This window comes from Rana temporaria, chromosome 5 (genome assembly GCF_905171775.1).
Source record: "Rana temporaria chromosome 5, aRanTem1.1, whole genome shotgun sequence".
In the NCBI taxonomy this organism is placed as follows: domain Eukaryota; kingdom Metazoa; phylum Chordata; class Amphibia; order Anura; family Ranidae; genus Rana; species Rana temporaria.
In genome coordinates this window covers 173,234,883-173,260,720 of record NC_053493.1, presented here as the reverse complement: position 1 = coordinate 173,260,720, position 25,838 = coordinate 173,234,883, and the positions used below count along the sequence as shown (strand labels likewise).

The 25,838-nt window shown below is 44.5% G+C and overlaps 1 protein-coding gene across 6 annotated transcripts in view; it reads left to right on the top strand.

Annotated features, from left to right (window-relative positions):
• Positions 1-25,838, top strand: part of TRIO (trio Rho guanine nucleotide exchange factor) — a 1,129,982-nt gene that overhangs the window by 738,832 nt on the left and 365,312 nt on the right. For all 6 annotated transcript variants that reach the window (XM_040353401.1, XM_040353397.1, XM_040353396.1 and 3 more), the window contains one exon: positions 10,345-10,446. In XM_040353401.1, coding sequence (XP_040209335.1) covers positions 10,345-10,446 — 102 coding nt within the window. The remainder of the gene's footprint in view (positions 1-10,344; positions 10,447-25,838) is intronic.

Genomic DNA, 25,838 nt, shown 5'->3' with positions numbered 1-25,838 from the left:
GTTTGGAAAAGATTTTGTCAAACAGTGGTCTTTACTTAGTGTGGATTTTCCAGTGACCCACCTTAACAGGGACACTACTAGATCAGTTAAGGGCATTCCAACATTCAAAAACTCTACAGATCAACTGTTACAGTCCCTCTTTAAAACGCATACCTCATTGGTGGGACCTTGCTTTTTCCCTGTTCTGGCTGGGATCTAAATTAATAAAATTTTGGCAAAATGGACTAAATCCCTAAAAATGTTTCTCTCCACCTGGTCAAGCATGTATGGAGCTTTAAGCTTCAGCTGTAATATTCTGTCTATGTATATATGTACCGTATATATGTGTTTGTGTGTGTAAATATATATATATATATATATATATATATATATATATATATATATATGTGTGTGTGTGTGTGTGTGTGTGTGTGTGTGTGTGTGTGTGTGTGTGTGTTTATGGTTAAGTTTGAGTTTATAAGTATTCACTGTATGTTAATGGAATGTATTTTAAGATAACTGGAGACAAGTGTTATGTTTAATGAATTGTGTGTATGTGCTGTGTACAAAGGAAAAATGAAAAGTTTAATAAAGAGTATTTGAAGAAAAAAATGTCTCTCTGCTGTAATCTTGGCGTGTCTACCATATGTGTCTTTTGTCCATACAAATGTACATGTGCTGAGATGCAGAAACTGCTTTCAAGGAGCACCTGACCCATCTGGTCTTCGAGGGATGACATCCCTTCAATCTTACCCTTGACATCATTAGGCCACAGTATCCACCTGCCTCAGTGTAAGGCACACCCAGGCCATTCAGACTTGTTTATTAGGCCACCTTCAAGGTTTAAAGTAAGAAGCCTGCTAAGCCCCTAAGTTTCTGAGTGGGTACACATCTGTTATTCCTAGCAAGTGCTTGGTTAATTTGCCCTTTAGGCATATGTAGGTGCAAAAAGCGATCTTCTAGGATTGCACCATTCTTCTGGGGGTCAAACTCTCCAGTGTTGCCCTTATACCTAAAATTTTTGCCAGGGTGCTGGCACAGGGTTCACCCTAGTGCTTTCAACATGCATCCACATTGTGGATTGCTCAAATGGCCTCCATTGGACATTACAAATGGCTTTGGCCCTGGTGGACTGTGTATTCGTGATGGTCTAAATATTAAGATTTAATTTAATCTTGTATCAATTGACAGCAGCACTGCAAGCCTTTTACTACCTGCAGGCAGTACTCTGTCTCTGCAGTACTAGAACCTATGGTTTCCTCTCTCTCAGGTCTCAAGTTGCCGAAGAATTGTAGGTCCAGGATGGAGACACCCTCTCCTAGATTTTCCCCATTTTCCAGTCTCATTACCTCAGACTTTTCCTCCAATGTTGTAGATCAAGTTTTTATGCAGACTAATCTGAATACTGCTGAGGAACAGGGTAGTGCCTGCATGCTGATGGGAGTGTATGTACAGTGCCTTGCGAAAGTATTCGGCCCCCTTGAACTTTGCGACCTTTTGCCACATTTCAGGCTTCAAACATAAAGATATAAAACTGTATTTTTTTTTGAAGAATCAACAAGTGGGACACAATCATGAAGTGGAACGAAATTTATTGGATATTTCAAACTTTTAAAAAAAATAAAAAACTGAAAAATTGGGCGTGCAAAATTATTCAGCCCCCTTAAGTTAATACTTTGTAGCGCCACCTTTTGCTGCAATTACAGCTGTAAGTCGCTTGGGGTATGTCTCTATCAGTTTTGCACATCGAGAGACTGAAATTTTTGCCCATTCCTCCTTGCAAAACAGCTCGAGCTCAGTGAGGTTGAATGGAGAGCGTTTGTGAACAGCAGTTTTCAGTTCTTTCCACAGATTCTCGATTGGATTCAGGTCTGGACTTTGACTTGGCCATTCTAACACCTGGATATGTTTATTTGTGAACCATTCCATTGTAGATTTTGCTTTGTTTTGGATCATTGTCTTGTTGGAAGACAAATCTCCGTCCCAGTCTCAGGTCTTTTGCAGACTCCATCAGATTTTCTTCCAGAATGGTCCTGTATTTGGCTCCATCCATCTTCCCATCAATTTTAACCATCTTCCCTGTCCCTGCTCAAGAAAAGCAGGCCCAAACCATGATGCTGCCACCACCATGTTTGACAGTGGGGATGGTGTGTTCAGGGTGATGAGCTGTGTTGCTTTTACGCCAAACAGAATGTTTTGCATTGTTGCCAAAAAGTTCGATTTTGGTTTCATCTGACCAGAACACCTTCTTCCACATGTTTGGTGTGTCTCCCAGGTGGCTTGTGGCAAACTTTAAACGACACTTTTTATGGATATCTTTAAGAAATGGCTTTCTTCTTGCCACTCTTCCATAAAGGCCAGATTTGTGCAGTATACAGGGACTGATTGTTGTCCTATGGACAGAGTCTCCCACCTCAGCTGTAGATCTGATGTGATCCATGATCAGAGTGATCATGGGCCTCTTGGCTGCATCTCTGATCAGTCTTCTCCTTGTATGAGCTGAAAGTTTAAAGGGACGGCCAGGTCGTCGTAGATTTGCAGTGGTCTGATACTCCCATTTCAATATTATCGCTTGCACAGTGCTCCTTGGGATGTTTAAAGCTTGGGAAATCTTTTTGTTTCCAAATCCGTCTTTAAACTTCTCCACAACAGTATCTCGGACCTGCCTGGTGTGTTCCTTGGTTTTCATGATGCTCTCTGCGCTTTAAACGGACCTCTGAGACCATCACAGTGCAGGTGCATTTATACGGAATACGGAGACTTGATTACACACAGGTGGACTCTATTTATCATCATTAGTCATTTTGGTCAACATTGGATCATTCAGAGATCCTCACTGAACTTCTGGAGAGAGTTTGCTGCACTGAAAGTAAAGGGGCTGAATAATTTTGCACGCCCAATTTTTCAGTTTTTTATTTGTTAAAAAAGTTTGAAATATCCAATAAATTTTGTTCCACTTCATGATTGTGTCCCACTTGTTGATTCTTCAAAACAAATTACAGTTTTATATTGTGATGAGACCCTTTGCTCGCTCGGTTCTGCTCTCCCGACACTCCTCTGCTACTATTGGATCAGCTTGCAGATTGCAACGTCTGATGGTCCAGTCATTCAAGGTTCCGGGATCCGAACTACAGCTATGTGCCGTTCGGATCCATTAAGAACACACACCAGGCAGGCTGTATGTATGTTCAAACAAGACTCTTTATTTTCAAGTACACAGCACACTTTTATACAGAATTTGGAACATCCCACCCCCAACAACCGCTTTCCTATTGGTCAATTGTAAAGTATATGCAGTCCTCACTCTGGTCCTCCTTAACCATGCAAATGAGGACTTGGAATAGTCAACAGGGATTGGTCCAATAGCTTGGATAGAAAGACTGTTATGTGTATTGGGACAGAAGCCCCAGGGGGTAATCAATGTACACAATAGTAAAAGGAAAAAAAGTGCGCTTGTCTAATATAATAGGTGGTAGCTGCAAACTCAAAATGTTTATACAAACAAATAATGATATGGGTAAAAGGTGGAGTTGCGCTGAAAAAAACAACAAACTGTGTCTTATGCAGATCCCCAGTGAAAAACAACAAAAAAGAAAGTCCAGTAAACAATCTAGAAGATTTCTTCAGATGTGCAAAAAATGTAAAAAAAGGTGATGAAAACAGTTCATTGTAAAAACAGCTGTTGAAAACGTGTTCAAGCAAAGAAATGTAGAGAAAACAAAAATTAATCCAGGATGCCTGGTGTTGCTGACCCTTACCGGAGTTAATGATCCACAGGATCAAAACGAGCGGATAGCCATACACCTGGGCTAAACAGGGGAACGAATCCACAGCCAGACGCAGACACCCGATGATCCAGCAATGGTGAGCAACCAAAAAAAGAACAGAACTCCAATAGTGTGATATTGTACAATAAAAAAAAAAGATAAGCACCCCAAGTGACTGGCAAACGGACAGTGTGACAAAAACCTCCACCTCAGAACACACTGGTCCTTACCAGATTCATGTGAATAAGGGCAGTGAAATCATGGAAGATGACTATGCAGCTGTAGTAGGGAGAACTCACGTCCAGCAATCTTCAGAAAGGCACTCGGGGCAATGGTCCCACCATCAGAGAAAAAAAGGGGCCACAATGGTGTGATATCGTTTGGCAAATTTAATAAAATAAAAATAGCTCACTTACAGGTAGGTAGACATATATCAGCAGACAAACAAAGTTCCGACCGGTACGGAACTGTTCCTCACAAGCGGTGACGTCAAGCGCGCCTCCTCCCAACGTTTCATCCAATAGGACTTGATCACGGGGACACCCCGTGATCAAGTCCTATTGGATGAAACGTTGGGAGGAGGCGCGCTTGACGTCACCGCTTGTGAGGAACAGTTCCGTACCGGTCGGAACTTTGTTTGTCTGCTGATATATGTCTACCTACCTGTAAGTGAGCTATTTTTATTTTATTAAATTCGCCAAACGATATCACACCATTGTGGCCCCTTTTTTTCTCTGATGGTGGGACCATTGCCCCGAGTGCCTTTCTGAAGATTGCTGGACGTGAGTTCTCCCTACTACAGCTGCATAGTCATCTTCCATGATTTCACTGCCCTTATTCACATGAATCTGGTAAGGACCAGTGTGTTCTGAGGTGGAGGTTTTTGTCACACTGTCCGTTTGCCAGTCACTTGGGGTGCTTATCTTTTTTTTTTATTGTACAATATCACACTATTGGAGTTCTGTTCTTTTTTTGGTTGCTCACCATTGCTGGATCATCGGGTGTCTGCGTCTGGCTGTGGATTCGTTCCCCTGTTTAGCCCAGGTGTATGGCTATCCGCTCGTTTTGATCCTGTGGATCATTAACTCCGGTAAGGGTCAGCAACACCAGGCATCCTGGATTAATTTTTGTTTTCTCTACATTTCTTTGCTTGAACACGTTTTCAACAGCTGTTTTTACAATGAACTGTTTTCATCACCTTTTTTTACATTTTTTGCACATCTGAAGAAATCTTCTAGATTGTTTACTGGACTTTCTTTTTTGTTGTTTTTCACTGGGGATCTGCATAAGACACAGTTTGTTGTTTTTTTCAGCGCAACTCCACCTTTTACCCAATGTACACAATAGCCCGGTCTATTTAACATGACTTAATTACTACCTCTGAGAGGTCACATTCCTTTAGATAATAACATGCTAATTCAATACTCCTGACAGGAGACTTCTGACCTTTAGAACAATACAAAGTCTTTTAGCGTAAACACATACATCTTCAAACACACATAATAGATTCAATTAACCTTCAAACCACAGTTTTAGACAGATGGACTGTCTTTGACAGAAGATATTTACACCTGATAATCAAAAGGCTTTAAAACAGGGTTATCACATAATGGACAATGAAATGTCTCAGTATATCCTGTAATACATGAATTAGGATTTTAAGTAGAAACACTCCAGTACTCCAAGGTCCATGACATATATCTTTATGTTTGAAGCCTGAAATGTGGCAAAAGGTCGCAAAGTTCAAGGGGGTCGAATACTTTCGCAAGGCAATGTAGCTTGATCCTCAGCTTATCAGGGTTGTAGTCCTAGTTTTACTGACCAATGATTAGGAAATAAACCTCCCAATACTTGCCTACCCTTGTTGGGGTATTTCACATGTACCTTATTTCCTGGTCATGCAGACTTTGAGAGATTGCATCTTGGTTTCCCTGAGTAGCATGATAAACCACTGTTAGAACCTGTTTTGTTTGAGCCAAGATGTCTAATGTTTCTTCCCTGATAAGACCCGACAAGGTATTTGTCTCTGTGGCAGCCTTATACACAGGGAGTTTTGTGTTCTTTGATTTTAGTATCTGGTAATTTGAGGCTTAGTGCCTTCCTACTTAGATTGGCTGATCTTCCTTCCACCTGGTCTGCATACCTAGTTTCCTCTGTTCAGTACCAGGTTTCACAAGGAAGCTCTCTCACTCTTGCTGTTGACCATATTCAGGTTAGTATTTTCCCTGTAGGGAAATTGTTATTCTTCCCTTCTGGTTGGATCAGGTTGACTAGCAACTATGGTTTGGTGCTTTCTCCATATTGAATCTCTCACTGACTGATTTTATATTTCTTGGGCATGGGGCTCAGTCTCCATCTTCACCTTTCGTTGTCCGGTTCTCCTGACCAGGTAGGGAGTTCCTTATCTGGTGTTAGTTTTGGACGTTTGGTCCTTCAGGTCAATTATGAGTTACAGGCAGCGCCAAATCCAGATTCACATTGGGCCTATTAGTCACTGTTTGCCCCTTAGTTGGACAGTTTTTGGATTTTCTGACAGTTAATGACTTCCTGTATCCCTCAGTAGGATTTTCCTGTACACGATACAAGATAAATCATTATGACTGTTAGATGCAGCTACCTTCAGGTCATAGGACACGGGGGGGAAAAAAGGCTGCACAGACATCCCTCTATATAACCCCTCCCCATCCGCCACATATATTGATCGGATCCCTTAGCAACTGAAGGTGCTAAAACAGCACCCTCAGGAATGCAGACAGTTTGCCATTAAGTTACTCAAGTTTGTACCAAGGGGTTATAGTAAACACCCACCCCTGGCATATAAAAGTTTTATACAGTAAAACACAACAATGTACGCATATAAAAAGTAAATTGCTAGTGACATGTAAAACCATAATGCTAATACCTTTTATGCATATAGCAATAACTTTTTTTTTTCCACAAATTTGTTACATTTGGAGAAACTATAAGGAATCACATTTTTCACTGTTCGTTATACTGATGATCCATAGTCAGTGTTTCATCACCTGATTATCTATTCATTTACATTTTTTTGTTTTACGCTATTGATGTTAGGCTAACTGGTCTGTAATTCCCAGGGATGTATTTTGGGCCCTTTTTAAATATTGCAGCTACATTGGCTTTTCTCCAATCAGCTGGTACCATTCCAGTCAGTAGACTGTCAGTAAAGTTAATATTTTTTCCCTTTTGGGATAAAGGTTTTACATACACTATATTACTAAAAGTATTGGGACACCTGCCTTTACACACACACACACACACTAGAACTTTAATGGCGTCTTAGTCCGTAGGGTTCAATATTGAGTTGGCCCACTTTTTGCAGCTATAACAGCTTCAACTCTTCTGGGAAGGCTGTCCACAAGGTTTAGGAGTGTGTCTTTGGGAATGTTTGACCAATTTTCCAGAAGCACATTTGTGAGGTCAGGCAGTGACGTTGGATGAGACTACCTGGCTCACAGTCTGTGCTCTAATTCATCCCTAAGGTGTTCTATTGGGTTGAGTTCAGGACTCTGTGCAGGCCAGACAAGTTCCTCCCCCCAAACTCACTCATCCATGTCTTCATGGACCTTGCTTTGTGCACTGGTCCAAATCATTTGGTGGAGGGGGGGATTATGGTGTGGAGTGTAGGGAACTCTTAAGCTGTCAGAATACCAATACATTTTGGACAATTTCATGCTCCCTACTTTGTGGGAACAGTTTGGAGTTGGCCCTTCCTCTTCTAACATGACTGTGCAGGTTACTTTATTTGCCCCTTCTTAACTAACCACCAAGCTACTGATTAATTCACTCATCTCTCACCTTGACTCGTATTTTAATGGTTTATCTCTACACAGGCTATCCCCTTCAGTCTATCGTTAATGCTGCTGCCAGACTCATCCACCTTACCAACTGTTAGGTGTCTGTCATGCTTCTATGCCATTTTTTTCACTACCTTCTAATTGCCCAACAAATAACATTCAGAATATTAACAACTTACAAAACTATTCTGCACCTAGCTGTTTCACCAACCTTATCTTTCCTGGGACCCTCACCCTTTTCACAATTACTACCTGTATCTTACGCAGGTAAATTGCTGCTTATTTGGGTCACTTTTTTGCATGATCCATTTACTTTTTCACATAATGCAATTATTCACCACTTCCTGTTTCACATTTTTCTGTTTCTCTTCTTGTTTCTTCCTTTCTCCCTTTCCCTTCCCTCTCCCCTTCCCCCCTCCCCTTTTTCTCCCCTACCTATTTCCCCTTTTTTCCCTTGCTTTTCCTCTCCTCCTTCTCCCTTCCTTTCTTCTTCTGTCTCCTTTCTCCCTTGCCACACTTTCACACCAGGTTGCGGTTATTAGTCACTCTGATTTTTATATATGCACTCAACCTCACTTGATCACCCCCACCTTTCAGAGCATTAAATTATTTTATTATCATTACTGATGTCTATACACACCAATAGGTTCCCTCCATACCTTTCCCTCTGGCCACCTTGGGAGCTACCATCTCTGTGGTTGTTATGGGCGTTTGAATCTGATGGGGCACCTTGCTCCTAGGTAGGAGACATGACCCCCAACCCCCAATATGTATTATGATTGCCTGTTTCCAGTGGTGTATATTTTACACTCAATGGATTTTTATTTATGTCAATGTACTTATGTTTGATGTTTGTATACCAACTTTTAGATTGTCTCCTGACGAAGCGATATCCATCGCAAAACTAGTCTTGATTTTCCGTATCGTGACTCCAACCTTCACCCCAAAAAAAAAACCTTTTCCTGGGGATTGCACCTCTGGTGATTCGTTTGACGTCACGCTATGTGCATTGTTTTAAATGGTGTCTATGTTTGATGTTTTTTATTTCCTGTTTCTTGTCATTATATTAATAAATTGTTGTATATTATTTTGAGATCATTGCTCTCTTTGAGTTTACCTATTCTACCATGTACCGCAATAGTCCTCCCTGCCCACTTTACTCTGTTGGCTCTCTAGGGTCTTTTGGGTTCCCTGAGTCCTTCTGCTATTCCATTAAGATTAGGATGATGGTACGGTTCTAAACTGATTGCTTGTTCAGTTTAGAGGTATAAGATTAAACCAACCTTATCTCAAAATCTCAGCCATACCATCCACTTTCCTCCTATCAAGATCTCCTGCTTTCTGGCTCCCTCATCACTTCCTCCCATGCCTGCTTCTATGAGTTTTCCAGAGGCCCTCCCATCCTCTGGGGCTCCCTCCCCAGTCTTTATGGCTATGTCCTTCTCTGTCTGTTGTTAGGTGATCAATAAAAAAACTCATCTTTTTAGGCAAGCCTATGCAGCCTCTCCCAAACATAATCCACCCCAAGAACTGCCTATTAGGCATTTTTGACTAATTACACCTATCATCACAGACTGCTCCGTATACTCTTCTTCAATGTTAAAAAAGCAATTTTACTGTCCTGGAAGGGCGCACAGACCTCTCTAAAATCCCTCTGGTTAAAACGTATTAATGACGCTATCTCACTGTATAAAATTACTTTTGAACTCCGGAAACGGAACAAAACCTTCCACAAAATTTGGGGTAGATGGTTGGCTAGTCCGCTAACCCTCTCCCATCACTGATTGTACTACTCTTGCTTGACCACTGATGGGCTGTGCCTCACGGATCTCTAATGTCTGAACCTCCACTTTTGCTATATCTCGGTATTATACCTGAGCCTTTTACCACTGTGCCTACTTTATATTTTGCACTGATGTCAGTTTATTTTTCTATGCTTGAGTGTATTGCCTAACGTTTATGACCAGGTTGTCTGGTGGTATTGTTTTTTTTTTTGTATGTTTCTTTCTGTTTGTTGGTTTCTCTTAAACCTTATAAAAAAAAAAAAAAAAAGTATATGCAGCCTGTAAGCTAACCACTGAATTTTACTTTCTAAAACAAATCCCCACATAGTTTCCTTTTTATATATCCTTTGCACTTTGGTTTAGATTATAAACTCTCACGAACAGGGCCTACCTAACAGTCCTGTCTGATGTTGTATTGAACCTTTAGGCTCGATGCACACTGAAGCTAAAAAAAAACTGTAAAAAAACGCCAGTAGCTTTGCAGGGAGCCTTTTAACATTTTTTTTAGCAATTTTGCAATAGCGTTTATTAGCGTTTTCAGTGTAGCGTCTTTTAGCTTTTTTTTTTTATATTTATTTTTTCAATGGATTAAAAAAAACGCTGGCGCCAGAGGTTTTTGAGCGTTTTTCAGTGTTTTGCGGCGTTTTGCGGTTTTTAGCGTTTTTTCCAATGGCACTTTGAACGCAAATTTCGGGTGTTCAGAAAAAAGCCAGTAAACTCCAAAGCTCATTAACACTAAAAAACGCCCATGTGTTCATGAGCACATAGGCTAACATAGAGTTCAGTTTATGGGCTTTTAAAAAAAAAAGCCCAAAACAGCAGTTTATCAGCTTCAGTGTGCATGGAGCCTTACTGTCTCCCTTTATTTCATAATGCTTTGCAGAAACAGTTTGAGATATATAATTCCTGCATAGTAATAATAACAACAAATGTATTTTTCAAGATCTTTGTGCTTCTAATTTGTATATTTAATGCATCTGTTTTTTTTTTTTTTGTCAGACCTCTGAATTAGGTGTCACAGAACACGTGGAAGGAGACCCATGTAAATTTGCACTTTGGGTTGGAAGAACGCCAACATCCGATAACAAAATTGTCCTTAAGGTGAGAACAAATGTAAACTGAAAAAAAATTTTTGGGCTTTTTTTGTTTTTTAATCCTTTATTTAGATTTTCAGAACTCAATGTTAAATATACACTGGCATTGCATACATACAAGAAAGGTCATGATACAGAGATAGAAACACATTGTATCAATATCATACAAAAAGGAATGTCCTTCATGAGCTTCTATCTGGGGTTGGACCAGTTTAACAAGGAAGGAGCATCCGCAAACCCCAAAAAGTTGCCCTGGCTAAAGTGGGAGAGTGTTAGGGAGGTAATTGACCACCTATTTAAGTTTGTGTCTACAAAAAAGGTGTGGAGTTGCAAGTGTCAAAACTGGTTGATGTTTGTGTAGGGTGCAGGGAATAAGAGAGTAAAGCTGGGTACAAAGTATGAGATAATCAGGAGAAAAATTCCGTACGAGGCACAATCATTCAATTTCACTTTTGACATCCAATTCAGACTTTCTAAATGAAAACTTCTGAAGGGACATTTTTTTTTTTCCATGTGTGACCAGAATGAACAATTTTTGTTTAACCACATTTTGCTATAATAAATATCCCCAAAAAATATATAAAAAAAAAAAACATTTCTCTTTCGTTCATGGACAGACACGGCACTCTCTTGACAAAGTGGGTATTCAGCCTTCAACCAGGAGAGGACTAAGCAGAAAACAGATTAATGTTTAAACACATAAAAAAAAACTGTACAGTACTGCGAACCATGCAGCTCAGTTTTTTTTCTGCCTAGTGTAGGAGTTTGATATGGCTCCCTTTGGGCCCATGGGTTCTGGAGTTTTTTTCTATTTTATTTGAATTTTTTTATGTTCCTGTGATCTACTAGCAACTGCCGACTGGGTGACAGGCTGGATCCCAGATCCTTGTAGTCTCCCTAGTTTCGGCCATCGAGCGTGTGCTGGCCTCTAGCTACGCGCTGGGCTGTCCACAACATGCCCCGGGGTATTCAAATGACCAGGCTCTATGCTCGAGTGACAGTGTGCCTGGCCGACAATCACCTCCATCTCCATGCGGAAGATGTTCTGTCATGGATGTGCCCAGCGGGTCCGCGCAGGACGGGTAAGTAATAATTTTTCTACTTCCGTGGGGGGTCATGGCTGGGCATGCCTGGAGGGGTTGTTAAGGGGGTTTCCACCTTCCTTCTCCCCCTCTTTCTCCCTCCCTTCTCCCTGTGCTTGGGGTCTGACTAGCTGTGTGACTGGGGTTCCGCCTGGCGGGGCTCTATCCGATCGTGGGGGCTGCTCTGTCTGTCTCCTGGGGGGTTTTAACGGCTGGTCTATGCAGGGGGGCCCTATGTGGGGTCCCTGTGTGTTTTTTTATTTGCGGCCTCCTGTGTGTTGCTGTTCTTTTACATGCGACTGGCGGCCATTTTGGTGGCGCCCAGCGCCGCTTTGGCCTCTAGTGATTTTTTGGCAACCATTTTCTTGTGGGCGCGCGCCTTTCTTTATCGTACATCACGGGACACAGAGTCTAGTAATTACTAAGTGGGTTATATGTTCCACCTTCAGGTGCTGGACACTGGTGTACTCAGTTAGACAGGAAGTTCCCTCCCTATATAACCCCTCCCATACTGGGAGCAACTCCGTTTTTTCGCCAGTGTCTAAGGTGTTGGTCACGAGTGAACATGTGCTCTGAGGAGCTCCACTGGAGGGATCCATGCTGGATTTAAAAAGCCTCCATAGAATCCGGATCCGTCCAAGGTGCTTCATAGCCAAAGTGGACGGTACCCGGGCCTCGGTACGAAGAACGAGGTTTAGCCTATAATGCCTCTCTGCGCAGGGCTGAATCCTGGGTTCCAGTACTTTTGGTCAGTTTCGAGGACCAAATGTTTTTTCTGCTGCCAGGGTGCTATATAGGTCCAGGGGAGTAGTGTTCCTGCTCATGGACCCCGGTCCCTGAATCGTTGACAATACCCACGGTGAAGGGTGAAGATTGGGTCTTCTGCTTTTGCAAACCCTGCGGCGTGGAAGGTAAAGGGAAGTACCAGCGGAACTTGGTTTGACAGGAGGTCTTCCATAAGGGGCTATTGGATCTTGCCTGTAATGCATGTGTGCCTGGGCAAAGAAACCACTATGTCTGTTGAGACAGGATGGCTGTAGTACCCATAGATCTCCCCTTGAGGGGGCTAGTACCTCTAAGTCCTATGCAAAAGGATTGTCTTCCATGAGTAGCTGCATGTCTTATCTGTTTTCCGCCACTAAAGGCAGTAGAAAGACATACCGGGTGTTTCGCTTACCATGCTCTCCAGGAACGGAAGCTCAATGCTAGCTGGTCTGTTGTGCAGCTCACTTCCTCCGCTACAGGCTCTGCCACAGTTGTCGGGGGGATCCCCCGTAGTCCGGGTCCACGGCGCTCCTTGGGGGATGTCTCTCTCCCCCCGCCTCCACCATTTCCCTATGTGCTCATGTGAGAGGGGGGGGCACGCTTTGTAGGCGGGGGGAGGATGTGGTTGCCGCTGGCGCACGCACATGTGCTCGCCAGCTTATGGTGCAGACGCAGGGCGGGCCCTTCAAAAACCCAGACGTCAGAGCTCTGTAAAGCCAGAGGGACACAGCAGCTTGGGGCACGTAAGCACCTTGTGTGTGTTGGATACAGACTTATCTAGATGCCTACTCAGCATCTAGCTGTGCAGATTAGCAGGCATTGTTTTTTTGCTAGACTAAGTTCAGCTGTTGATGCACCTGTGTTAAGTTCCTCTGCTTTTAGCTTAGGACTTTTGTCTCCCTCGTAGAAAAAGGTTCGGGTGTAGGAATATAAAAGGGTATCGCTACCTGAATCTGGTGGCCCTTATGCTTGCATGATATCATCCTCCCCTGTAGAGACTTAAGACAGCCCACAGATTGAGCTATCAGCCCTGTCAGGCATTGCAGCCTCCCCCAACATTGCAGCCACTCTGCATATGTATGTTGGGATGTTTTTTGCATTGCATTTGTTGGTCTATAAGAGGTTAACTGCTATATTCACAGCGTCCTCACAAGAAGCAGAGAACACGGTGTGCCCCTTTCCCTGCTCTAAATCTTCAAACAAAGGGATTAAAAGACCTAAGAATGAAGGTTCACTGTCAGAGGACAGGGAACAGGTGCAGCCTAACGAGGAGAAGCTATCAGAAGCCCCACAAGTTCTGGTTGCAGCTGCAGTCTTTTTCAGAGTTTCATGCTGCATATAACTTCACTCAGCCTAGACGGCCAGAGCCTCTGTCTCCTCTTTGGGGTTTAAATAAAAAAAAAAAAAAGTTTTTCTATAGGTTGCTAGACAAACCTTCATAGGGTCCTCATCCTGGTGTTGGCTTCAGGGTAACCAAATGTGCAACTGTGGGATGCACAGTTGCTGGTGCACATTGCTAACGTTGCATGATTGTGAAAACGCACATCTGCAAGGATAACTTTCTCTTTACCAGTCCGCATGTTTGCATAAGATACATGAGTTTGGAATGTTCAAAATGCATGTGGGGTAAAAACAAGTAACAGAACATGTTTTATTGTTGATCACATAAAGATACATGTTTCTGTCTGTATGGTTTTACATGTTTTTTACACAGTCGCATATAGATGTCGCACAGAAAGGCTTGTTTCCACAGAAAGGCCTAAAATCGCATAAAAATGCTTGAATACATAATGATGCTGGATCACACAAGGTTGCCGGATCACACAAGTCCTTGATTACCCAAGGATACTTGGTCACACAGAGAGGCTTGTTTTCACAGAAATGCCTAAAGTCGCATTAAAAGGCTTGATTGCATAAAGAGGCTGGATCGCACAGGGGTGCTTGATCACACAAGAGTCATTGGTCACACAAGGGTACTTGTCCGCACAGTAGTGCTTAAAATGCATAAGATGTTTGATCGCATGAAAAATGCTGAATCCCATAAGGATGCATGATTGCTTAAAGTTGCATGTTTGCCTTGATTTTGCATGGTTGCTTAATGAGGCATGATAATTTAAGTTTCCCTAATTATACAGGATTCCTTGTGCTTACATAGGAATACGTGTCTGCATGGGTACATGTTGCACAATGTTGCATAACACGTTCATAACGCATGCTTGATGGCAAGATTCTTGTTCCATAGCACCGACTTTGTTCCGACTTTGTTCCGACTTTTTTCTGACCAAATGCCACAGAAAGGGTACCCTGTACATAAAATGTATTGGCCCCAGGTTCAACAAGAAATTGAATAGCTTTGTGTCAAGGACAAAGGATCCACCCGCATGCGGGACAGATGTGTTAGTGATCCTGGGTGACCAGTTGTCACTGGTTTATGTGTTCTCTTCCCCCAGTGCCGCGACTTTCGTGGCTTCTATGCAACATCAGAGGAGAACGGAAGCCGGCCTAATTGCTTCGGCATAACCCAGACGACCTTACTGTGCAGGAACAACAGTAAGGGTGGTAGTAGAGGACCCGGGGTCCCTTACATCTTGTTCAGGCCTACTTCGCAGGGGGCATTACATCCTGCCTTGCAGACATGGGAATTATTGGTCTGGCTGTCATAGCCCGCATTCTTGAGGATCAGGGCTTGCTGATTCAGCAGCAATTACCTTGATTCATACAGGAGAGCTGGCCTCCAGGACCAGATATCCTGTGATCTGGAAGGCCCCTGTTCCTGGTGTGAAACCAAGGGGTGGCATCCTTGGAAGTATGTCATAGGTAAAATTCTTGCCTTCCTACATTTGGAAAGGGGATGGAGCTAGCCTTAAGTTCCATCGAGGATCCGATCTCGGCCTTGTCAGTATTTTCAAGGGTCGCTTGCTTCACACGCTTGATCCGGGCCGTTATAAAAGGGGTAACGTGTATAAGTCCGCCAGTTAGGTCACTCTTGTGCTCAGGGGATTGGATCTAGTTTTGTCGGCTTACAGGGTCAGCACCTTGGGCTGATGCACCATGTTTCCCTGTATCCTTCTAACAAGGGAATTAGTGTTCTTGGTTGCAGTAGCCTCCGCAAGAGAGTTTCAGTATTGGCAACTTTCTTTGTATAGAGCCATACTTATTCTTACAAGTAGGGTGATGTTAAATCCCCACCCAACCTTATTTACTAGAAGGATCTAGTGTTAATTTGAATCAAGATATTCTTGCCTTCCTTTTTTTTTCAAAAACCTTGGTCCGCGGAAGGAAAAGTTATTGCTTTTCTCTCAATAGAGATGAGAGCAGTTAAAAATCTATCTGAAGGTTTCAGATATAGAAACCTGACATTTTGTTGTGCTGCCAGAAGACCCAAGATGTGGGCAGGCAGAGTTCGGATTAGCTATTAAAATGGTTACTCTCTCTCTCGTTAGAGTAAGAAAGGTCAAGACCTATCTGAAGCGTCTACTCGGATACGGGAAAATTGATGTTGTTGTGCTACCAGGAGGCCCCAGGAAAGGGCAGGCAGCGTCTAAATCAACTGTTGTCAATGTTGATTCATCAGGTTATTATTCAGGCTTGTGGTTTAAAGAGAGGGCTTCCCCCTGTGTCTTTTTGGGCTGCATCCTACCAGGATAGTAAGCACTTCATGCGTGGTGCATTACCAAGCCTTTATGACTCAGATTTGCCAGGCCGCAACTTGGTCGTTTGTGCTTACGTTCACTAATGCCTATCAGGTGAACATAAGATGGCAGGAGGATGCAGCTTTTTGGCGCAGTATGCTGCAGGCAACATTATAGGTTCTCACATCTGATGGCGGTCTGCGTTGTTTGTGTCTCCCTCCTCTCAGTAAGCATTGATTTGGGACATCCCACTTAGTAATTACTAGACTCTGTGTCCCGTGATGTACGATAAAGAAAATAGGATTTTTACAACAGCTTACCTGTAAAATCCTTTTCTTGGAGTACATCACGGCACACAGAGCTTCTGCCCCTCTTGTTTAGGGGATATTGGGACACTTATTGCTTTGCTACAAAAACTGAGTATGGGAGAGGTTATATAGGGAGGGAACTTCCTGTCTAATTGATTACACCAGTGTCCAGCACCTGAAGGTGGAACATATAACCCACTTAGTAATTACTAGACTCCCTGTGTCCCATGATGTACTCCAAGAAAATGATTTTACAGGTAAGCTGTTATAAAAATCCTATTTTTTCCACAGTATGACTGCTCGGCGGCCGTTTTGGCAGTGGTTTTGGCCTCTAGTACCTGGAAACGCGGCGCGAACGGCAGACACACACCGCAGTGGGACAGCGTGCTCATGCTGCGGCGCTGAGGAGCTTCTCTAGCGGAAGACGTACGGCAGGCTGTGCGGTTTTATTTGGGTGGTGAGTTCTCTGGGTGGATCCCTTGTTCTCTGCGGCAGCTAGGAGGGTGGACAGTGTACTTTGGCCTTAGTCCCTGTGTCACACACGTGGGTCAGCATGGCGTTGGAAGAGGGCACCTCCTCCCTAGAAACACCTGAGTTAGCATCAGTGGAGGCATTTGTTGCCATGGTGCACGCGACGGATGGGAACTCGGGGGGGGGTAAAAAACGCCCCTCCCCCGCTGTCTTCTGGGGACAATTCTGATGCAGAGTCAGGCCCGGCTACGACTCATGGCCTGGATTCTGATGCGTCAGAGGGCGTAGTGAGGATGGATCCGGGTCCGGGTCAGCACACAAGAAGGCTTTGGTAAGTGATCTTATCACTGCGGTACGAGATACACTCAAGATAGAAGATTCTGTGAGAGCAGCTAAGCGTCGGTCCCCTTTGGGTTCTGCAAACTGGCCCACACTCCCAAGGTGTTTCCTTGTGTTTCTTATCTTGATGAGCTCTTATACAAGGATTGAGAAAAACCACAGAAGGTTTTTTTCTGCCCCCAAAAAATTGGCGGCCCGGTACCCCTTTGAGGAGAGTTTCCTGAAGAAATGGACCTCTCCTCCGGTAGTGGACCCCCCTGTGTCCAGACTTAACAAAGTAACCACTATTCCGGTGGAAGGGGCTCCTGCTTTCAAGGATTTTGTGGACAAGAAGGCTGAGGCAATCGCCCACTACCCTTACACGGTGGTGGGCTCGGCAGTGTGTCCAGTGGTGGCTGGGGCTCTGGTGTCTCAAACTCTGACTGAGTGGGCTAGGATACTGCTCCAGGGGTTAAAGGCTCGTCAGGCGCCTCCGGATGAGGTGGCCTTGGCCGATCAGCTAGTGCAGGGCCTTAAAAAAGGTCTGTCTGCGAGTCTGACTTGGATACTATTCCCTTACTGTCCATGGCCTCGGTCTGTTCGGTGGTGTTGCGTCGCCTGATCTGGCTAAAATGTTGGTCGGCGGACCAATCTTCCAAGAAGGCCCTGATGGATTTGCCTTTTAAGGGCGACAGGCTTTTTGGTGCTTCTCTTGATGATATCAAGAATGCCACAGGAGGTAAGAGTAAGCTGCTCCCACAATCCAAAAAGAGTTGGGAGCCACGCCGTAGGAAGGGCCCCTCCTTTACCACGCACAAGTGTTTTTTTTTTCCGTCCGCCCATTTCTGCGGGTAAACACCAGGCCGACAAAGCACCTGCTGAGGGTCAGAAACAACCCTGGTTTCGCAAAGCCAACAAACCTGCGGGAAAACCACAGTCCGCATGAAGGTCTGCCCCCACCTATTCCTCTGGTGGGGGGGACGTCTTCGCAAGTTCGCGACTCGGTTGGTCGTCTCTGATCTACTGATGGGTTCGCAAAGTGGTTTCCTCGGGATACAAGATAGAGTTCCTCTGTCATCCACCGAGCACCTTTTTCCCTCCAACCTCCAGCTTCAGCCGGCGCGTCTGGAAGCCCTGTTTGGGGCGGTTCAGGATCTGCTGGCATGTGGGGTGATCATACCTGTTCCGGCACAGGAACGGTTTCAGGGGTTTTACTCAAACCTATTTGTAGTGCCAAAGAAGGACGGGGTCTGTCCTATCGTAGATCTCAAAGCCCTCAATTGCTTTGTGAGAGTGCAAAGATACAGGATGGAGTCAATTTGCTCTGTTGTCACGGCTCTCCATCCGGGGGACTTTGTGGCGTCCTTGGACATCGACGCCTATTTGAATGTCCCCATCTGCACCAGACATCAGAGATTTCTGTGGTTTGCAGTTGGGGAGGATCACTATCAGTTTTTAGCTCTCCCCTTCGGTTTCGCTTCGGCACCAAGACAGCATGGCATCGCTTTCGGGGGCTACTTGCACGACCTGCTTCTGAGGGCTTTTCTTTCATCACACCAGCCAGTTCCTGGCATCTTTCACCACATTCCTCTTAAGTCTCTATGCTCTCACCACTCTTGGCTCAGGTCCTTCATACACATAGATACAAATGCGTTTTTGTATGCTTACCTACATTATTACTAACTAGTCAATATACATATTTATGTTTAGAGCCAATACTCCTTATGGACCCATTGAGACTCTTGGGGATACACAAATTTCATCCATGCTGTGCCCTTCTTCCGTTTGGCCCCAGTTGGGACTTAGTTTGGCCCCGCCTCCTCTACTCCCTGGCAGAACACTTGCTGCCGCCGTATTGGGAGCTTTACATGCGCTGGTCTTTGGCTATGTCCATCGGTGAGTATGGGGTTTTCCATATCAAGGCCCCCCCCCTTACCCTGTGCCCTTTATATCATACTACATACTTCATCCTCTCATTTTAGGTATACCACGAGCATCTGCCCCATAAGAGTGAGCTAAGCCTTGCGAAACATGTCGGGTATACACTTGATGCTTGTGTGTTTTTTAATATGGACAGTTACTTGTAATATCATTTTACCTATTTTTTGTATTCTGTATGAATTGGCTCATGTTCATGACATTAATGTATGTACTGCTTTCTACTTGAATTAAATATATACTGTAATTACTCCTGTTATTTTATTGGTTCCATAGCGTTCACCTCACTCAAAGTCCCAAGGGCGAATTCTTCTTTTTTGATGCTTCTGAGGGCTACTTCAAGCTCAGAATTAGAGGAGGGCGTGTCTATAGCCTGTCAGACCCTCCGAGAATTTGGTTGGGTGTTGAACACCCAGAAGTCGGTCTTGGCCCCGACTCAACGCCTGGAATACCTGGGGTTGATTCTGGACTCCTCAGTGGCGAGGGTGTTTCTCCCGGTGGAAAAGCTGCAGTCTCTTCGGACGGTGGTGCAGCAGCTGACATTCCAAAGCTGGTCGTCACTCCATTTTTGCATGCGGGTCCTGTGTCTCTTTGTAGCCTCCTTTGAGTCTGTGCCGTATGCTAATTTTCACACTTGAGTGCTGCAGAAGAAGATTCTGCTCAGAAGTGTCCTTTGTCACTGGATCGTCAAATCTGAGTGAGCCACCGGGTCAGGAGCTCCCTGGTGTGGTGGCTGACATTACCTGGCACTTCTGTCCGGGAAGTCGTTCCTCCCTTTTCACTGGAGGGTTTACCCCGACGGACGCCAGTCTTACCGGCTGTGGGGGTGTCTGGGGGGGTTCAGTCGGCCCAGGGTCTCCTGCCGATCAATGTCCTGGAACTCAGGGCAATCAAGCTTTGCCTCTTTGCGTGGTCTCAGGGACTATGGGGGAACCCAGTCAGGATCCAGTCGGACAACACCGCGGCGATGGCATATGTCAATCATCAAGGAGGAACAAGAAGCGCTGTGGCAGCTTCAGAGGTCGCTCACATCCTGAGTTGGGCAGAGCGGAGCGTGCCGGCTCAGTCGGCCATATACATTCCGAGCGTGCAAAAACTGGCAGGCAGACTACCTGAGTCGTTAGATGCTGGACCAGGGAAAATGGTCTCTGCATCCTGATGTGTTTCACCTCATCTGCCAGAGAAGGGGGAACGCCGGACATGGATCTCATGGCATCTTGTCTCAATAGGAAGGTATTGAGGTTCGTGGACAGATCAAGGGACCCCTGGGCAGATGCGTTGGTGAGGCCGGTATCGGCTGCTTTATGCCTTTCCTCATTTAAATCTTCTTCCACATCTGCTTCGCAGGGTGGAGGTCGAAGGGGTCCCAATGATCCTAGTTGCTGCAGATTGGCCTTGGCGTCCCTTATACGACGATCTAGTGCGTCTGGTGGCAGACGTTCCCTGGCGTCTACCGTTGCGAGAGGACCTTCTGTCGCAAGGTCCCATACTTTATCCTGCTTTACAGTCGCTGGTTTTTACGGCCTGGCTGTTGAAAGCCAGGTGTTGAAGGACCGAGGCTTGTCGGATTCGGTGATTTCTACCATGTTGAGGGCACGGAAATCGGCTTACAGGAAGATTTACTATTGCACATGAAAGGCTTACATCTCTCTGTGTAAGGAGATGGGGTGGTGTCCGCGTACCTATTACGTTTTCAGGGTCCTGCTGTTCTTGCATCATGGGGTGGTCTAAAATCTTGCCTTAAGTACAGGGGCAGATTTCTGCCTTAGCGGTCTTTTTTCAGAGACCCTTGGCGACTCAATCACTAGTGAGTAGGTTTGTACAGCGGGTTCGGTATGTGGCCCCTCCGGTCCGTCCTCCACTTCCTCCATGGGACTTGAACCTGGTACTCTCGGCGCTTCAGAAATCTCAATTTGAGAACATTAGGGAGATTCACTTGCTGACTCTTTCTCAGAAGGGGGTCTTCGCCCAGAGGTGATTCAGTTCGCATGCGTTGCGCTATACAAGTCATTCATTCATTCATTCACTCTTGGTGGCTATTACGTCCGTCAGACATGTTTCTGAGTTGGCGGCCTTGTCCTGCAAGGCTCCGTTCCTGGTCTTTCACAAGGATAAGGTAGTGCTGCATCCACAGCCTTCCTTTCTTCCTAAGCTAATTTTGGCTTTTCATCTCAATGAGGTATTGTCCTCGCCCGTCGCATCCAAAGGAGACTGCGTTGCACTCCTTGGATGTTGTTCTGGCTCTGCGAGTGTATCTGTCAGCTACTGCTCCGTTCCGTAGGTCCGATTCACTGTTTGTTTCAGTAGCTGGTCCTAAGAAGGGCCTGGCGGTCTCGTCATCCACCATTTCTAGCAATTATGCAATAAGCGTTTATTGATTGGTTTGCGCAAAAGTTACAAAGTTTACAAAATAGGGGATAGTTTTATAACATTTTTGTTAATATATATTTTTTTTATCAGTAATGGCGGTGATCAGCGATTTTTATTGTGACTGCAACATTATGGCGGACACATCAGACACTTTTGACGCCATTTTGGGACCATTGTCATTGATACAGCGATCAGTGCTATAAAAATGCACTGATTACTGTAAAAATGACACTGGCAGTGAAGGGGTTAACCAGTAGGGGGCACTGAATGGGTTAAGTATGTCCTAGGGAGTGCTTCTAACTGCAGGGGGGATGGGTTATGTGTGACACGACAGTGATCACTGCTCCCGATTACATAATGGGGAAATGCTTGTTTACATTAGCATTTCCCTGTTCTTCCTCTCCGTGAGACGATTGCAGGTATACCCACGAACATCAAGTCCGCAGGACCCGTGGTCAGACTCACGGAGCTTGCGGTGCATGTGCGCGCCCACAATACTGCATCTTAAAAGGGAAGTACAGGTACGTCCATCTGCCCAGCCGTGCCATTGTGCTGATGTAGTCGTGCGCTGGTTCTTAAGCTGTTAATGTGTACTGTTTTTGTACAAGAAAAATCATATATAAAAGACTGCACATGATCAGCAAAAAAAAAAGCCTTTGTTGTACAAGAATTATTTTTTTTTTTTGTTTATTTAAAGAAGTTTGAGAACATCATACAGCGTATTACAAAAGAAAAGGTATTTCAACTTTCGGTGATACAAAGCAGAGCACATTGAAAGCATATCATGGATACAGTTATAATCAGGCAAAACAATGTTTAACAAGAAGTCATCAACGCATTTTAGACAAACTGTATCCTAAGATAAACATATCTTGGTGAGAATAATTGGCTCCAAGTAAGAAAAAGGGAAAAGGAAAACAAAATACAAACAGATGGAAGCACCATGAGGGTCAAGTATCATGAAAAGTTTCAGGAGTAGAGTCAGGTGTAAACTCAGATTCGTCCCATTATTTCCATACTGTATTAAAAAGGGGTAACGTGTCTTCAATCTTAGCGGTCAAATGTTCCATCCTACGTGTATCAGCTATGATTGAAAGAACTTGATGGAAAGTGGGGGGTGAAGTGGAGAGCCAATGCCTAGGGATGGCTCTCTTTGTGGCCAAAAGAATAAAGGACATAAGTTTCTGCGAAGTTTTAGGCAATCCCGAAAGGGGCAAGCCCAAAAGGAAATGTAAAGTCAATGGTATAGGGATGGGCAACAACTTCTGTAGAAGCTCTTGAATCTTAATCCAAAAAGGGCCAATCAGGAGGGCAATCCCAAAAAATATGAAAAAGGGAACCCACAGACCCATTGCATCTCCAGCAGAGCTTAGAAAGGGTGGAGTCACGGGCGTGCAACAAATCCGGGGTCCTATACCAAAATAACAAGATTTTATAAAGGCAGTTTCCCTCTGCACTACACAGCGTGAGATTTTTGACGTATTGGCCCATATTTTCCTCCAATCCAATAACGAGATTGGACGTTGTAAAATAGTTGACCATTTTTTCATATATCCATGTGTAAATTCTGTTAGGGGTGGTGTTTCGTGTAAGATTTTATATATGGATGAAATCTGTTTGGGCTCATAGGGACCAGCGGCACATAAGATTTCAAAGTCTGTGGGTTTCTCCAGCGAGAGTGAGGGGGCTTTAGAAAGAAAAAAAATTTTAAATTGTATTTAAGAGTACAGAAGGGAGGCTGGGAGGTTATATTTTGTTTGTAAATCTGGAAATGACGAGAAAATACGTGTGACTGGGTTAACTAAATGACGCAGCTGAAAGATTCCAGCCTGAGTCCATGGATACATCCTCCCATAGGATATACCATTATGAATATCTGGATAAAAAAGGACATTCTTTAGGGGAGAGAACTTGGAGGAAAGGGAGAACCGTTCCGCACACTTCCTCCAAATAGCAAGGGTAAAAAGCATCGGCGCCAAACATAAGGATCTCATACATTTAGTGGAGGAAGGCCAAAGCATATAACAGGGGTGTACTGGGGTAGTAATCCCCATCTCTATCTCAGCCCATCTGGAAGGAGCCTTTTCTAGAAACCCAGGAAGTTAGTGTACGAAGGTGAGAAGCGTAGTAATATTTAATAATATCTGGCGCAGCCAGACCTCCCCTCTTTTTAAGAGCATAAACCACTAACCGTGCAATCCTATGGGAAGCATTATTCCATATAAACTTGAGGCATCGCCTCTGGAGAAGTTTCAACTGCGACATTGGGACCGAGGTTGGGAGTGTTTCAAAAAGGTACAACATCTTAGGAAGTATCGACATCTTAAGGATGTTAACCCTACCCAAGAGAGAGATCGGGAGAGAGGTCCAGAGATTCAAGAGACTAGTTATCTCTGCAAACATGGGGGGGGGGAAATTAGCTTGATATAGGGTAGAGTACGAGGATGTGATATACACTCCCAGGTATTTCAGTGAAGAAGAGAAGAAGAGCACCAATGATAGTTGAACTTGTCTTGGAGAGATCTAAGCATGTCTGGTGATACATTAATTGGTAAAGCCTCTGTTTTTGACTGGTTAATATTAAACCCTGATAGAACACCAAACACAGAGAGAGTGTCTTGCAAAGCGGGTAAGGAGGTAGAAGGGTGAGTGAGAGTCAGCAAGATGTCATCAGCGAAGAGTGATAGCTTATACTCCCGCTGTCTAAACGGGACCCCCCATATATCCGGATGCTGCCTAATGGCCGCCGCCAGAGGCTCCAGACTTAGAATAAACAGCAAGGGTGACAAAGGGCACCCCTGCCTGGTACCATTACTAAGGGGGAACCGCCGAGACAGACACAAGGACCTGAACTCCTTGTGTCTGTCTTGCCATCTTTTACCAATGGAATTCAGACCCTTCACATTACAGGGGTAAATCTTTAGAGCCATAATAAGTCAATCAGAAATACAGCTACTATAACAGAAACTGTAACCAAACTGTAAAATAACAATGGTGCAAAACACAATGAAGCAAACAAGCTTATAAGTGGAAATGGTGCAATAAAAAAAGCACTAGGTACCAGAGCAAGGTAAAAAAAAAAGACCTAGAAAAGAAAATACAAAATAGAAAAAAAAATCAAGAAAAAATGAAAAACATAATTGAAAACACATTTTTTTAAAGAGCCCTGAAGATGAAAAAACTCCAGGGAACCCAGACAACAGCCTGGGGCTTGGGCAAGGGGCATGGCAACCTGCGAGATCCGAGGGTGGGTCCCCATCTCATCGGAAGTAACAGTCAGCACCGTTCTGTGACGAGCCATCGGAGAAAGCATCTAAAGGGTTATTAAGAGTGGCAGTCACTTCTAAAATAAGAAGTATCAAAGAGGATAAAAGGTCAAGGAAGTGTCATTTGTGTGATAAGAAAACAAACATTTTTAAATCTTGGGCACATGACCATCGACAAAACCAGGTCAGACATCAACTGACCATGAAAATAAGAAAAAAAAAAGGTTGTAATGAATTCCACAAGAAAGAGCTTCTTCAGGTCTGGAATCTGGTAGGATCAACTTGTTGTGGAGTAGAGAAGGCCTTTCGCGATCTGCGATGCACAGGGGTCCAGATCTTGGCCGGCGTCATAAGAGGCTTGGGATTCAAGACAGGGAGTTGACGATCCTCTTCAGGGATGGGGGGGAGACCAAGGTTGCGAGTGAAGGCCTCACTCTCGAAGGGGTCTCTCAGTGAGTATTGGACCCCATCTTTTAAGACAGATAGGCAGAAGGGGAACCCCCAGCGATAGGGCACTTGATAATTTTGCAGATGGGTGGTAACAGGGCAAAAGCTGCGTCTTTTTGCCAAGGTAATAGGGGAGAGGTCATTGAAAATCTGTATCTTGGCCTGTTTAAATTCAATGCGAGATTTGTTACGAGTTGCAACAGTGAGGGCTTCTTTGCTCTCATAAAAATGAAAGCGAACAACAATGTCTCTGGGGTTGGAACCAGGAGGAGGTTTAGGGGCCAGAGACCTATGAGCCCGGTCAAGGTGCCAATCAATATCTGGTATGTGGGGCGCTAAAGTGACAAATAGGCCTAGAAGATATGGACGTAGCTCCCTGTCGGTGACCGATTCGGGAACCCCTCTTATCCGAAGGTTCTGGCGCCTTTCCCTGTTCTCCAAATCCTCCTGTTGCAATTGGAGTTGGGAAAGTGTGTGCTTCATGGCAGCATTATCCTCCTCTAAAACATGTACATACTGGGTAAGTTTGTCAAATTTATTCTCCAGCGTGTCTGTGCGTTCCCCTAATTGATCTATCTCCCTCCGGAGCTCCTGTGTAATTTTACCCACCTCTTTAGTAATGGTATGGGTCAGGCCCTGGAGAAGCGATTGCAGCTTAAGATCCAGCACAGCTACTGTAACCACATCTGTGGTATCTGATGGCTGGGCTTGCTGGGATCCGTTGTCCGCCGTAGGAGCCGTCACAGCTGCTGATCAGGAGTCGGCGTGATTCGGCTGGCCGGCCGAGATACTCGAGGACGGG